A 15,109-nucleotide genomic window follows, 5' to 3' on the forward strand; every position below is an offset into this window, starting at 1 on the left:
CACATGGGGTTGCTAAGAGTTGAACTCAACCTGACAGCCACTAACAACAACAATGGAAACAGAGATTCTTCCCACTGCCCTCAATGTAGTCTACATTTTCTTCTTCTGAGATTCTTTCTCTGATTCTCTCAAATTCTTGAGATTTTCCCTGAAAACTTTCTAGGATGGACTAAACTTGATGCTAAACTACAGCAAAAGTGATAAAGTGATAAAGTGATAGTGTAAAATTCTGAAGACAATCTGTATTATGAACTGGCTCTAAATTAGGGTTATGAGAAATTTTAATAAACATCAGAGAACTAGAAGCCTAGAATCATGCTTAATCTATGCAAAGAAGAACAAGTTCAATAGGAAAACTAATGATTAAGCACTTTTCCTTAAGTTTGAAGGGAAGCCATGACAAGATGTAGAGTGCATTGCATTGAGAAATGTTATTTTATAGAAAAAAATCCCAACTCTGTCAGTGTATTTTTAAATCAAAGTGCTTCTCCTGCCCATATTTTGCTTACAGAAGATGTTCAGGGAACAATGGATTGATTTGGTGCCTTACCTGCAGGCCTCCTCAGAAGCACTGCTCGTTATAGGAGGCTCTAGAAAACACCCCTCTAGCTTGTAAGTTGCCCACTTAGACAGAGGGGAAGGGCAGTCGGTACTTTGCATACAGCCCACACATTTTCGTAGGCGGAAGTACCAGTACCAGTTGCCATGGAGCTGATGCTGACTCATGGCCACTCTGGGTATGTCAAAGTATAACTTCTCCGTAGGGTTTTCAAGTCTGTGACCTTTCAGCAGCAGATCACCAGGCCTGTCTTCTGAGGAGCCTCTGGGTGGGTTTGAAGCACCATCCTTTCAGTCAGTCGTTGAGCACTTAACTGTTTGCACCACCCAGGGATATCCCATACGAAAGTTCCTAGACCTTAATTGCTGATTTTTTTTTCCTTTAATCTAGAACTTCAGGGCCTCCTTATAGATCAGAGTAAAACACATATAATACAGGCATCTTCATTTTATTGTGCTTCACAGATACCACATTTTTTATAAATTGAAGTTTTGTGGCACCCTGCGTCAAGCAAGTCAATTGGTGGCATTTTTCTAACAGCATGCGCTCACTTGGTGTCTCTGTGTCACATTTTGGTAATTCTCAAAATATTTCAAACTTTTTCATTATTATTATTATACCTATTATGGTGATCTTTGATCAGTGATCTTTGATGTTACTATTGTAATTGTCTTGGGGCGCCACGAACCATGCCCATATAAAACAGTAAACTTAATCGATAAATGTTGCGTGTGTGTTCTAACTGCTCCACCGACCAGTCATTTCTCTTTCTACCTCTCCTTGGGTCTCCCTATTCCTGACACAAGACAATATTAAAATTAGGCCAATTAATAACCCTACAATGGCCTCTAAGTGTTCAAGCAAAAGGAATAGTCTAGAAATGATTAAGCTTAGTGAGGAAGGCATGTCAAAAGTCAAGACAGGCAGAAAGCAAGGCCTTTTGCACCAAACCACTAGCCATGTTGTGAATGAAAGGAAAAACTCTTGAAGGAAATTAAAAGTGTTACTTCAGTGAACTCAAGAATAAGAAAAAACATATGGAGAAAGTTTTAGTGGTCTGGATAGAAGATCAAACCAGCCACAACATCCCTTAAACCAAAGCCTAATCCAGAGCAAGGCCCGAATACTCTTCACTTCTCTGAAGACTGAGAAAGGTGGGGAAGCTGCAGAATAAAAGTTCGAAGCCAGCAGAGGTTGGTTCATGAGCTTTAAGGAAAGAAGCCGTCTCCATAACATAAAAGTACGAAGTGGAGCAGCAAGCGCTAATGTAGAAGCAGCAGCTAGTGACCCAGAAGGTCTAGCTGAGATAACTGAGGAAGGGGCCACAGCAAGCAGAGTGTCAGTGTAGACAGAACAGCCTTATATCGGAAGAAGACGCCACCTAGGGCTTTCACAGCTGGAGAGGAGTCAATGCCTGGCTTCAAAGCTTCGAAGGACAGCCTGACTCTCTTGTTAGGTGTTAATGTAGCTGGTGACTTTAAGCCTAAACCAATGTTCATTTACGAGTCCAAAAATCCTACAGCCCTTAAGAATTACACTAAGTCTACTCTGCTTGTGCTCTATAAATGGAACAACAAAGCTTGGATGACAGCACATCTGTTTACAACAAGGTTTACTGAATATTTTAACCCCACTGTTGAGATCTGTTGCTCAGAAAAAGATTCCTTTCGAAATATTATTGCTCATTGACAATGCAACTGGTCACCCAAGAGCTCTGACGGAGATGTACAGGAGATTGTTGTTTTTCATGCCTACCAACACAACATCCATTCTGCAGCCCATGGATCAAGGAGTAGTTTTGACTTTCAAGTCTTATTATTTAAGAACTACAGCTGCCATAGATAGATAGTGATTCCTTTGATAGATCTGGGCAAAGTAAATTAAAAATCCTTCTGGAAAGGATTCACCATTCTACATGTCATTAAGAACACTCGTGATTCACGGGAAGAGGTGAAAATACCAACATTAACAGGAGTTTGGAAGAAGTTGATTCCCACCCTTATGGATGACTTTGAAGGATTCAAGACTTCAGTGAAGGAAGTAGCTGCAGATGTGGTGGAAATAGGAAATTAGAAGTGGAGCCTGAAGATGTGACTGAATTGCTGCAATTTCATGATAAAACTTTAATGGATGAGGAGTAGCTTCTTATGGATGACAAAGAAAGTGGTTTCTTAAGATGGAATCTACTCCTGGTGAAGATGCCGTGAACATTGTTGAAATGACAACAAAGGATTTAGCGCATTACATAAACTGAGTTGATAAAGCAGCTGCCAGGTTTGAGATGATTAACTCCAATTTTGAAAGAATTTCTACTGTGAGTAAAATGCTGTCAAACAGCATCGCACGCTACAGAGAAATCTTTTGTGAAAGGAAGAGTGAATCAATGTGGCAAACTACACTGTTGTCTTAAGAAACTGCCACAGCCTCCCAGCTTTCAGCAGCCACCACCCTAATCTGTCAGCAGCCATCAACACCTAGGCAAAAGCCTTCACCAGCAGATTATGACTACCTGAAGGCTACCTGAAGGTTAGCATTTTTTTAGCAATAAAGTACTTTTTTAATTAAGGTATGTAATGCTATTGCACACTTAATAGACTACCAAACCAAAAAAATCAAACCCATTGCGGCTGAGTTGATTCTTATTCAGAACAACACTATAGGACAAAGTAGAACTGCCCCATAGGTTTCCAAGGAGCGGCTGGTGGATTCGAACTGCCAAACTTTTGGTTAGCAGCCTGAGCTCTTAACCACTGCTCTTAACCAGGGCTCCGAGTAGACTAGTGTAAATATAACTTTCGCATGCATTGAGAAATCAAAAAAAAAAAAAAATTCCCATGACTCACTTTATTTTATCTGCTTTATTGCGGTGGTCTGGAACCAGACCTGCGATATCTCCGAGGTATGCTTATATTAGGTGTCAATGTCTTTTGTACAACCCATTAGTACTTAAATAAATATAATAATTGTACTATTAAATGTTCTTTAGATCTGACAACCTTCTAAAACCTAGTACTCTGAATGATTAAATGCAAACACCGTTTAAACACAAGCTTGGCTGGTTCTCTCCTGACATCTAGTGTTCTTGATACATTAACGCCCTTGGTGACACGAATGGCTACAATTAGAATGAAAATGTAATATGCCATAAAAACTTTAACCATTTTAAAAAGATTTATTGAGTGGAATAAAAATCCAAGCTAAATATTAACAAACTTTGTGTTTCTATGGAGCAAAAGACCTTTTTCCCTTAATTCTTCCCACGAGACAATTCTTAAATGGCCTGTTTTCTTACTATTGTGATAAGACACGCAGACCCAGCATGTACATAGAGCTGTAGGATTACAGCAAAGAGGGGAAATGGGGGAAGGGGCACTTAGTGTGGGCCTACTATGTGTCCGGCAAGTGCTTGCGTGCTTTAACGTGAGTTTTCGCTGTCCTTTTAGAAGCTTCGGAGCCCTGGTGGCATAGCGGTTAAGAGCTACAGCTGCTAACCAAAAGGCTGCAGTTCAAATCCACCAGCTGCTCCTTGGAAACCCTATGGAGCAGTTCTACTCTGTCCTATAGGGTTGCTATGAGTAGGAATCAACTCGACTGGGTATGGGTTTTAGAATCTACAAGGCTGTGCCAAGTCACGGAAGGTATTGAGGATTTTTCTACCCCGCATGTGGAAATGGAGACATACACAACACCCCCTTATAAAACATCTTGTGCTGGGCCACGTGTCACAGGAACTTGTGGACACTCAAATATCTGGTCGAAAAGAAAAGAGTGGCAATGCCTGCCCTGGAAGTTCAACATTTCCAGTCCCTTTGGGACCTTCCACATGAGTAAGAGAACAGGAAACACTGGAGGTAATGAATATGGCAATGTTCTCCAAGAACCCCTTAGGAACTGAAACCAGCTTTAGGCTGGGGAAGGAAATACATTAGCTGAAAGAATGGTCTATGCTTGACTAAACCTTCCTCTTTCTTTTCCTTCTCCTAACCCGCCCATGCTCCCTCACTCACGCTTTTCTTTCAGCCTCTGATTCTCTCCTGCTGACGGAAGTCTGGATCCTTAATACTCTGAGCCTGGTCTGCTGACTGCAGCATTGGCATCACCTGGGAGCTGGTTAGAAGGGCCGATTCTTGACCTCACCCCCAATCTACTGAACCAGAATCTGCATTTTAACAAGGTCCCTAGGTGCCACCCCTCTGGCATAGGAAGTTTGAGATGCACCTGCTCTAGACTGGGGGGTGGGGGAGCAGGGGGAGGGGATGCTCCCACTTACAAACCAACTCCAGGAATGGAAGTAGCTGGCCGGAGCCATGGCTGACTCAATGTAGAGCTACAAGTGAATCCGACTTGAGCATGGTAGAGTTGTGGCCTCCATACTTTGTCTTCAGAAACAAACCTTCCAGAACTTCCTAGTGTGTACTTCTCTAAGCAGCAGTGGCCGCTGGCCCCAGCTGAGAGGCAGTAACACCCTTAGACCCAGGCAAGCAAGCAGGACCTCTGCTCCGGGATTACCCCTCAGGGGCTCCCACACTTTGGGGTGCTTTCATCAAAATATTCTAAACCGCTCCCCAGTACCTGGGACTGCAGTGTTATCTGTGCTGGGCTCCCCAAGCCTGGGCCTGCTCCTGCATGGGTCCTGGCCACGGGAAGCACCTACCTCGACATTGCATAAATACTCCTCCCTTCCGTGGCTGGCGGGCTAAGTCTGGCAGAGCCCTAAGGGCAGGACCTTCTGAGCTTAAGCAGGGACCTGCATGTGCTGATTCCCATTCCTCCCCTTCAAGGCACTGTCCAACCTTCTAGTCCATGCATGGGGTTAACCAGATGCCCTGTGAGCTCTGGCACTCATGTCTTTCATGTGTGTGCATGTTTTAAAGTTTATAAATCAAGTCAGTCTCCCCTACAAAAATTTATATACACCTTGCTATGTACTCGACGGCAGTGGGTTATGTACTCCTAGCTGCTCTCCCTCTAATGATACAGCACACTCCTCCTCTCCACCCTGTATTCTCCATGTCCATTCAACCAGCTCCCACCCCCCTCTGCCTTCTCATCTCCCCTCCAGACAGGAGCTGCCCACATAGTCTCATGTGTCTACTTGAGCTAAAAAGCTCACTCCTCGCCAGTATCATTTTCTGTCTGAAGTCCAGACCAACCCGTCTGAAGAGTTGGCTTTGGGAATGGTTCCAGTCTTGGCCCAAGAGACAGTCTGGGGACCATGACCTCCAGGGTCCTTCTAGTCTCAGTCAGACCATTAAGTCTGGTCTTTTTACGAGAATTTGAGGTCTGCATTCCACTGTTCTCCTGCTCCATCAGAGATTTTCTGTTGTGTTCCCTGTCTGGGCAGTCATCCGTTGTAGCCAGGCACCATCTAGCTCTTCTGGTCTCAGGCTGATGTAGTCTCTGATTTATGTGGCCCTTTCGGTCTCTTGGTCTCGTAATTACCTTGTGTCTTTGGTGTCCTTCATTCTCCTTTGCTCCAGGTGGGCTGAGGCCAATTGATGCATCTTAGATGGCCGCTTGCTAGTGTTTATGATCCCAGATGCCACTCACCAAAGTGGGATGCAGAATGTTTTCTTAACACTTTTTGTTATGTCAATTGAGCTAGATATCCCCTGAAACTATGGTCCCCAGACACCCAGCCCTGCTACTCTGGCCTTTGAAACATTTGGTTGTATTCAGGAAACTTCTTTGCTTTTGGTTTAGTCCAGTTGTGCTGACCTCTCCTGTATTGTGTGTTGTCTTTCCCTTCACCTAAAATAGTCGTCTACTATCTAATTAGTGAATACCCCTCACTCTCCCTCCCTCCCACTCTCATAACCATCAAAAAACAGTTTCTTCCGTTTTTAAACTATACCTTGACTTCTTATAATACTGGTCGCATACAGTAATCGTGGGACTCATGTCTTGAGGTTGTCCCAGGTCCTGTGGCTAGGTCCCAGTGCCTGGAGGGCCACCGGCAAGCACAATGTTTCTTTTGTGGGACCGCGTGAGCTTGAATGACCAGGATGGTGCTGATGTGCTGATTCTGAGTAAAGTTCAGGGATCTAGGTTCCTGCTGGATCACCACACATAAGGCTTGAGCCACATATGAAGGCCTGTCAGCTCTTGCCTACCCATCTTCCAACTACAGTATCAAGTCTGATTTACAGCACCCAGAGGAAGAGGAGCAGCAACATGCGTCTTTCACCTGTGTGCCTTCCTCCACTGGCACCAGCGTGGTCACCCCACCCCCTTCACAGGCTGCCAGGCAGTTGCCCTGCAGTGGCCACGCCTCTCCTATCTGAGGGCCAGTCAGCCTGTCGCACAGCAACATCAATAGCATGCTGTCCCATCTTCTCTCCGGCAGCGTATGATGGCGGGCTCTCCTGCGACAATCTTAAGCCGGGCTGGATGCGGGACAGACATGCTTGCCTAGATGGAACTGTTCTCCCCTGCCCACAGGCTCCTCTCCTCACTCCCGCTGGTGTGGTGTGTGGAAGGCAGGGGGTGGTCAGCTCTGAGAGACTTTATTCTCAAAAGACAGCAATCAATCATGTGTAAAAAAGTTCAAAGGAATATACAAGTGGAAAAGTGGTAAATTAAACAAGCACAAAAGAACAGATGATTGATCACACTTTTTGGTATTTGTGGTCATCAACAGTGAAGCATAGTATGATTCTTTGGAAGTAAGTGAAAGTCTGTATTGTTATTAGGGAACTGCAGAGACTAGAAGATTTATATTGTTTCAGTACTAAGAGGTCCCAAAGAAACCCGGCACCGTGAGTAAAAGTGTTGCTACCTATTCCTAATGTGGAAGCTATGACATCAGTGAGGAATGGCCATTGGACAATATAAGTGCTACAAAGATCTTTATGTGCACAGACAGAAAAGAAATCAGTCACATTTTTATTAAAGTTCCTTCTTGGCCAGCTATACACATTAGTCCCTTTCAATGTCTATGCTCCATTTGTCCTTGTTGCCCAAAGACTGTTTACCTCAGCGTCTTCAGATTACTGCTCTTTCTTATCTTTCTGCTCATGAAATCACTCATGATCTCCTCCATCATCTCTCTCAGGCCCTCTGTTGCTCATGTGTCCACTTCTCTAGAGCAGCTGGGGGGACCAGAAGAACAGACACACAAGCATCACCTCCCAGATACAGCTCAAAAAATACTAGCTCCCGATCCTAGCAGCTTGGTTTTCCTCAAAGAATTCCTAGATTTCAGAGTAGGTGAGGGCATATGGCGTGGTGAAAACAGATTGAGAAGCATATTAAAATGGACTCTAGAGAGTAAGAATATAATAGCTTTAACTATCTTGGATGCAAAAAAGTTCACAAGTAGTCATAAATATTTCATGAGAACCTAGAGTGTTAGCTATTGTAGATTCAAAAGCTCAAGACACAGGCTTTGCTTTCAGGACATGGACACTCTAACTGTGGTGCTAAAACAGAGCAGAATGGGGGAAAAACATACATATACATACATATACACACACATATAATTACTGTATTTATATATATCATCTATCAAAACCAAAACCAAACCTGCTACCACTGAACCAATTGAGACTCCCAGGGTTTTCTCGGCTGCGATCTTTAAAGAAGCAGATGGCCATGCTTTTCTTTCATGACGTCACTGGATGGGTTTGAACTGCCAAACTTTAGGCTAGTAGTTGAGCGCAAACCATTTGCTGCTCTCAGAGATCCATATAACATATGTAATATATGTATGTAATATATACTACATACAATATTGTACATAGTATGTAATTATATAGAACATACAACATATATTTATACACATATATTTACATTTATATTATAATATATATAATGTATATATTATATTAAATATTAGTGTATTTAAATATATATTACATTTATATAGATATATGTAATATATAAAATACACTCAATAGTATATATTACATATAATTATATAACATATATATTTATTGTATTTGTATATATTATACATGTATATATTACATATATTTATATACACATACATACACAATAAATACTTCTGAACCTGAAAGAAGGTAGGAGCCCTGGTGCACAGTGGTTATGAGTTTGGCTGCTAACCAAAAGGTCAGCAGTTCTAATCCACCAGGCACTCCCTGGGAACCCTATGGGGCAGTTCTACCTTGTCCTGTAGGGTTGCTATGATTCGGAATTGACTCAACTGCAATATGAAAGAAGGGAGACGACACTTTAGGGGGAGGATTTAAAGAGTTTTCAGTAGGGATGAGGTGAATGGGTCAGGGGTAGTGTTCATTTCCAGAATCAATTAGAAAAAAATAACATATTTTCAATAAATTTATTTTTTTCCAATCTTCAGATACAATAAGGCTTTTCCATAAGATAATTTATGTCTCACTGTTTGATCAGCAGACGCGATGTGAAGTCATATACTGAAAGAAGAATCAGAGCGAGTCACGTCACAGAAAAGGAACCTCCCTGGTGATCTCTATTACTGCCGTGAATGACAAGTTATTAGAACAGTTCAATCAATTACTCAGAGTCGCTCTATTAACACATCGAAGGCTTTCAATCAAAGATATAACTTTGCTGAAATGAAGAGAAATTTCCAGTGTAAATTGGATGAAACTGATAAATCAGCGCCGCCCTTTCTTCATCTTCAGATTCAAAGTGATGATTATTTTTCCGAGCTGTGAGAAAAATAAAGAGTTAATTTTTTAAAAAAATGATAGAGGATGATAAAATTTTCAAAAAAAGGCTACTTTCTAATATTTCTTCCCGCAATTAGCATTAAGTGGAAAAATATCACCAAGAGGAGAAACGCTTTGCAAAATTCCTCCCCCCGCCCCCCATTAGGCAGTGTTTGGTTCACAGCTGTTAACTGCTGATACAGCAGCTATACTTTCCAGCACCATGTCACACGTGGCACTTGCTCTCCCCATCAGCTCACACACTTACTAAGTGCCTACCGTTTGCAAGAGTTGACAAAGGCACTGGGGATGGAAATAGAAACAGGACAAGGTCCTACCACTCAAGAAGTTTAATTGAGCAACCTACACAAAGAGACAATGGGACATCATAACGTGCGCAGAGTATCGTCTTCACTGAGACACTACAGGAGTAAAGAGGATGGAGCAGGGGGCGCAAGTGGAGAAGTGAAGCAAAGGGCACTTTCCATAGATAAAGCAGGGTATGAAAAACAAGGACGCGGTGTTATGGGCACAATGAGAAATCTGGTATGGATAAAGTGTTAATGTGCGATCTGGAAGCCTGGATACCCACCTCAAGTCAAAATAATCACTGGTTTCTATGAGACACATGACATTTTTACAATGGAGCATGTGTCGTTAGTCACGGTGGAGTTGATTCTGACTCACGGAGACTCCATGTGTTGCAGAGTAGACTGCTCTGCAGGGTTTTCAAGGCTGTGACCTTTCAGAAGCAGGTCACCAGGCCTATTTCCAGAGGAGCCTCTGGGTGGGCTGAATTGCTAACCTTTTGGTTAGAACTCGAAAGCTTAATGTTTGAGCCGCTCACGGACTCCTAACCAGTTGCCATCGAGTCAATTCCGACTCATAGCAACCCTACAGGTCAGAGTGGAACTGCCTACCCCATAAGGTTTCCAAGGCTGTAATCTTTACAGAAGCAGACTGTCACCTCCCTCTCCCACGAAGCAGCTGGTAGGTCTGAACTGCGTAAAGACAAAGTATAGCCTGCCCTGTGATGATACCGCAACAGACTCGCTGGGGCCACTGCTGCTCTCAACCACGCAGACCTTTTTCACTCAAAAACTCATGACATGAACATGTTTCCTTGGATTAATGCTGCACATGAGAGTTCTTTTGGGTTTTACCTTTTTGATCCTGAAACCATTCAACTGAGCACAATTCCAAATAAGAGTGAGCTCAGTAGGAAGTTTCTGACTTCAGAGGAGAGGCAGAAGAGTAGATGGCAAAAAGACTTCGAGAGGCCTTGGAGATGGGACTAAAGCAAGGCTCACTGGTGTGCTAAAATGGCCATGTCTCATCAGAGTGACACCCTATCCCTTGCAAGTTTATCTGTACCTCTGTCTTATACCCACATCGCTCAACTAAAATAAAAGCATCTCCAAGCAAATTCTCAAATTTACCCCAACATAATATAGCATGAAAATGTTTTCATCAGCAAAAGACAGCCAAAGCTTACTAACTTTTGCCAATGTGCCAATGCCTACAGGCAGGCAGCCTTAAGCCACAAGATGTGTTTTTGTGTGCATGTGTATATATATGGAAACCTTGGTGGTGTAGTGGTTAAGAGCCACGGCTGCTAACCAAAAGGTCGGCAGTTCGAATCCACCAGGCAGTTCTACCCTGTCTTATAGGACTGCTATGAGTCAGAATTGACTCGATGGCAAGGGGTGTCTTTTTTTTGTTGTTGTTTATATATATACACACACACACACACACCTACCCACATATATAAATTTATACACTGTATTTTTATGCAAATAATGTACATCTTCTATGTTTGCCAACAGTGCCGTCCCCTCAAAAGGTATTTCTTTAAGTGCACTATGCTAGTTTTTTATAGCAACACATTAAAAAAAAAAAAAGGCATAGCGGCACTTAAGGTAATACCTCGCAGGTGGAGGGTGCGTTTGGCAAACAAACGTAGAAGGCACACATTATCTGCAAAAAAATACGGTAGATGTCTTGAAAAAAATATCTAATTCTCAGAGCATTTAATGATTAAGGCATTATTCTTAATAAGAAAAGTAACTGGGGAGAAGCTAATAAAAACATTCAAGGAAGGAATAAAAACAGAATGCAATGTTCTTCATGCTGCTGTTGAAGAATTCTGCCCACTTCAAAGTGAACCATACTGTTGGGTGAAAAAACTGTCCTGATTTTACCTGAATATCCAAGATCTCGACTGCAGAGCTTTCATGTTTTTTTTAATAAGTTTGTCTTTTTTATTTTTTTTATTAGCAGGGATTACAGAATATTTACAGAACAAAGAGTACACAAAAATTTAGATGAGGGCAATTTCCTTCAAAACTACACTAGAGCAATAAAACTATACACCCATATATTACCTTCAGAAACAAAGAACTCTGCTAAGTAAAACGCAGCCTTCACAGCGTTATGTGAATGGGAAATGTTGTCATTTCCCCACTCATAAGGAGGTTTCTCTGGATGCCACTGGACGCCATACACTGGATACTTATATCCTGCATGAAGAATACAAATCTATTATGTAGCAGGTAGTAAGAACAGTCTAGGATGTTACTTGCAATTAAATTACGTTTCATGTCTATGTAAAACATTATGTCAAAGTAAAATTGTACGTATTTTCTTAGATACAAACTAAAGAATTTCAGTTCCAGTCAACAGGAAAATTCCTAATATTTCACTGATTTTCATTCTTCTACAGTACGGGATCAGTGAAAACAAGGAAACCCTGCATGAGATGGACTGACACGGCAGCTGCAAGAACTGACTCAAACTACCAACAATTGTGAGGATGGTGCAGGACCAGGCAATGTTCCCTTCTATTATTGAGATGCAGTGAATTACTTAATAAGGCCTTTCCAACCACAGTGTTTGTGACTCCCACACAGCGACTGGGTATGACTACGCAAATACATTGCTTGTAGCTCACCAAGGAGACTGGATAGCTTGCTGCTATGCAAATAAGATGTATGGAACCTGTGATGGCTAAGGTTATGTGTCAACTTGGACCATGATTTTCAGTGGTTTGGCAGTTATATATGTAATTTGGCAATTATGCTATGATGTAGTCATCCTCCATTCTGTGGTCTGATGTAATTGTCTGCTATTTTGTAGTATGTTGTAGATCCTAGCCTCTGTGCCTGTGGTTATGGTCCCATTTGGTTATGGTGAGTTGTCTGTTATGTTAATGAGGAAGGATTAAAGTGGGATTTATCTTGAGTCACAGCCTTAACAGAGAGTCTGACTCAAGTCACCACCCTTACCCCAGTCACCACCCTTACTACCCTATTCAAGTCACACCCTTGCACTGCCTTGCTCAATTAAGGGAGTTTCCTTGAGGGTAGGGTCTGCTCCCAATATACATGAATGTTCTAGCAAAGTTCTCTGTCTTGTTCTGGATGCTGCATGTCTTGTTATCATCTGAAGTCTGGTTCTTGGAACTTGAGCCAGCAGCCTATCATCTGACCTAATTCACCAGCTTCCGCAGCCTTGTGAGCCGGCAGCCTGTTGTCTGATCTGCCACTCAGCCCCTGCAACCATGTGAGTTAGGCGAAGCATCCAGCCTGACACTTGATCCACAGACTTGGGACTTGCCAGCCTCCACAACTGTGTGAACCATTTCCTTGACAGTTCATGAGTTCTGTGAGACATTGCAGCAAATTATGGAACCCAAAGACAAGAGGGAGAATACTGAGAGGAGGCGGAGTAGTTGATGTTACAGACGATGGAGTGGTACAGCAGTTTGGAAAAACTGGGCATTTGGGACACCTTTAACCTCTGCCTCATAGCAATCAGCTTTGTGCTGATCCTTGCACAAGACATCATTTGTTAAGTTATACATAAGGTTGCTGTAAGTTGGAGCCAACTCGACAGCAACCAACAACACAGTCTGCAACACAATTCACTTTCCCAGATGATCATACTACAATATTTTAGCCTTGGAATATATCCCAGTTCAACAGTGAAGTGCACATTATATTAACAACACAAGCTTCTCCCAACATAGGCTTCTCTTTTCCTCCTTCACACTACGTTTTCATCCCCTCTCGTAATAATGATGTTGGTATTAGAATGGGTTCTTCTGTGTAAGCAAGCTTGTCTCAGCCAAAATTACATATCTCTCTTCTCAGTCCATAGAATGATTCATCGCTTCGTGGTAGTCATTTTTAAAATAGTTTTAAGCATTTAAAAGTTGATTTGAAAGAATCTTGGTAACATAATTCCATTACGTTTAAAACCAAAACCCATTATGTTTAGAATCCTTAAATATCTTTATAGGCAAAATGATATAATCCCTGGGATTTGCTTCAAACAATTAAATAAATAAATAAACCCAGTGTGTCTAAGAGATCTTCTATGCCACACCTAGAGAGTACTTGTCAGATTTTTAATTTTGCCAGTCTGGTAAGTAGAAGGTGATTTTTCACTTTGATTTCCATTTGCATTCCCCTGATCAGTAATTACATTGAGCAATCTACCATATGTTTATACCCAAAAACAAAACCCACTGCTGTTGAGTCAATTCTGACCATAGCGACCCTATATGACAGAGCAGAACTGCCCCACGGGGTTTCCGAGGCTGTAATTTTTATGGATGCAGACTGCCACAGCTTTCCCCATGGACCTGAGCCACTTAACCTTTCAGTTAGCAGTCAAGCACTTACACACTGTGCCACCAGAGTTCCTTACCATATGTTTACAGGCCATTCAAATTTCTTTTATCCATTCTCTTATCCATTTTTAATGAGTTGTCTTTTTCTTAATTCATGGTTGTACTTTATATATGTTAGACATATATCCTTTACAAAGTTATACAAATTACAAATATCTCCTTTTTTCCCATCTATACTATTTTCTTGATGAACACATGTTCTTAAATTTAGTCAAATTCATCAATATTTTCCTTTACGGTTTGTGTTTTTTTGGCCTTAAAAACTCCTTCCCTCACATCAGATCAACCTTCTTATGGTTTTACGTTTCCGTTTAGGTATTTCAACTACCTGGAATTTATTTTTTATATGACAAAGTGGGTACAAAACATTATTTCTCAAGCATCACAAAATGTCCCAACATCATTTATTAAATACATCCTCTACCCTCTCACTGCTGATTTGTAAGACAATGTCACTCAGTCAACTATCAAATATCCTTAGTCTCTGGGCTCTCTATTCTGTCCCACTGGCCTGTCTGTCTATTCCTGGGCCAGAACCACAGTCTTAATTGATATAGATTATAGGTCTTGATTTCTGACAAAGCATGCTCACCCACTCTGTTCTTCAAAAATATCTTGGATGTCCCTGTCATTTTGTACAAAATAATGTGATAGGAATAAATCCAAATAGCAGCATTACAACAAATGTGAATGGACTAAATGCTTGAGTTAAGGACAAAAATTATCAGTATAGGTTCATAAAGACAATCCATCTGAGTGCCTTTTAATAAGAGACTCTTCTAAAACATAAAGATCCAGAAAGGTTGAAAATGAAACCTTTCCCAAAAAATGGAAAAAAGATATGTACTGTGCTAATACTAACCGAAAGCAACTTCGTGTCATTTTATTAACATCGGATACAACAGACTCTAAAGCAAAAAAAGAAAAAAAACTATTAGAAGTAAGGAGGGCTCTTCATGTGATATCAAAGTCTACTTACAAAGAAGTTGTACCTAATAACACAGGCTTAAAATATATAAAGCAAAAATTGACAGAACTACAAGGTATATACACTCTCAAACATTTTAACACCCTTCATTCATATCAAACAGCAAATTAATTAAAGAAATAACCCATTAAGATATAGTAGATGGGATACACAATTAAGTCTGAAATAACAAACGTAAATGGAATATTGGCCAAACAACTGCTAAATACACATTCTTT

General features: G+C 41.4%; 1 protein-coding gene across 1 annotated transcript in view; it reads right to left on the minus strand.

Moving 5' to 3' along the window:
* Positions 1–8,844: 8,844 nt before the first annotated feature.
* GGH (gamma-glutamyl hydrolase) overlaps positions 8,845–15,109 on the minus strand; it is a 39,000-nt gene continuing 32,735 nt past the window's right edge. The window contains exons 8-9 of the mRNA XM_003408326.4: positions 11,595–11,729; positions 8,845–9,210 (exon numbers count right to left, since the gene is read on the minus strand). Of these exons, the coding sequence (XP_003408374.1) occupies positions 9,089–9,210; positions 11,595–11,729 (257 nt within the window). The 3' untranslated portion in view covers positions 8,845–9,088. The remainder of the gene's footprint in view (positions 9,211–11,594; positions 11,730–15,109) is intronic.

Source organism: Loxodonta africana, chromosome 14 (genome assembly GCF_030014295.1).
Source record: "Loxodonta africana isolate mLoxAfr1 chromosome 14, mLoxAfr1.hap2, whole genome shotgun sequence".
Lineage (NCBI taxonomy): Eukaryota > Metazoa > Chordata > Mammalia > Proboscidea > Elephantidae > Loxodonta > Loxodonta africana.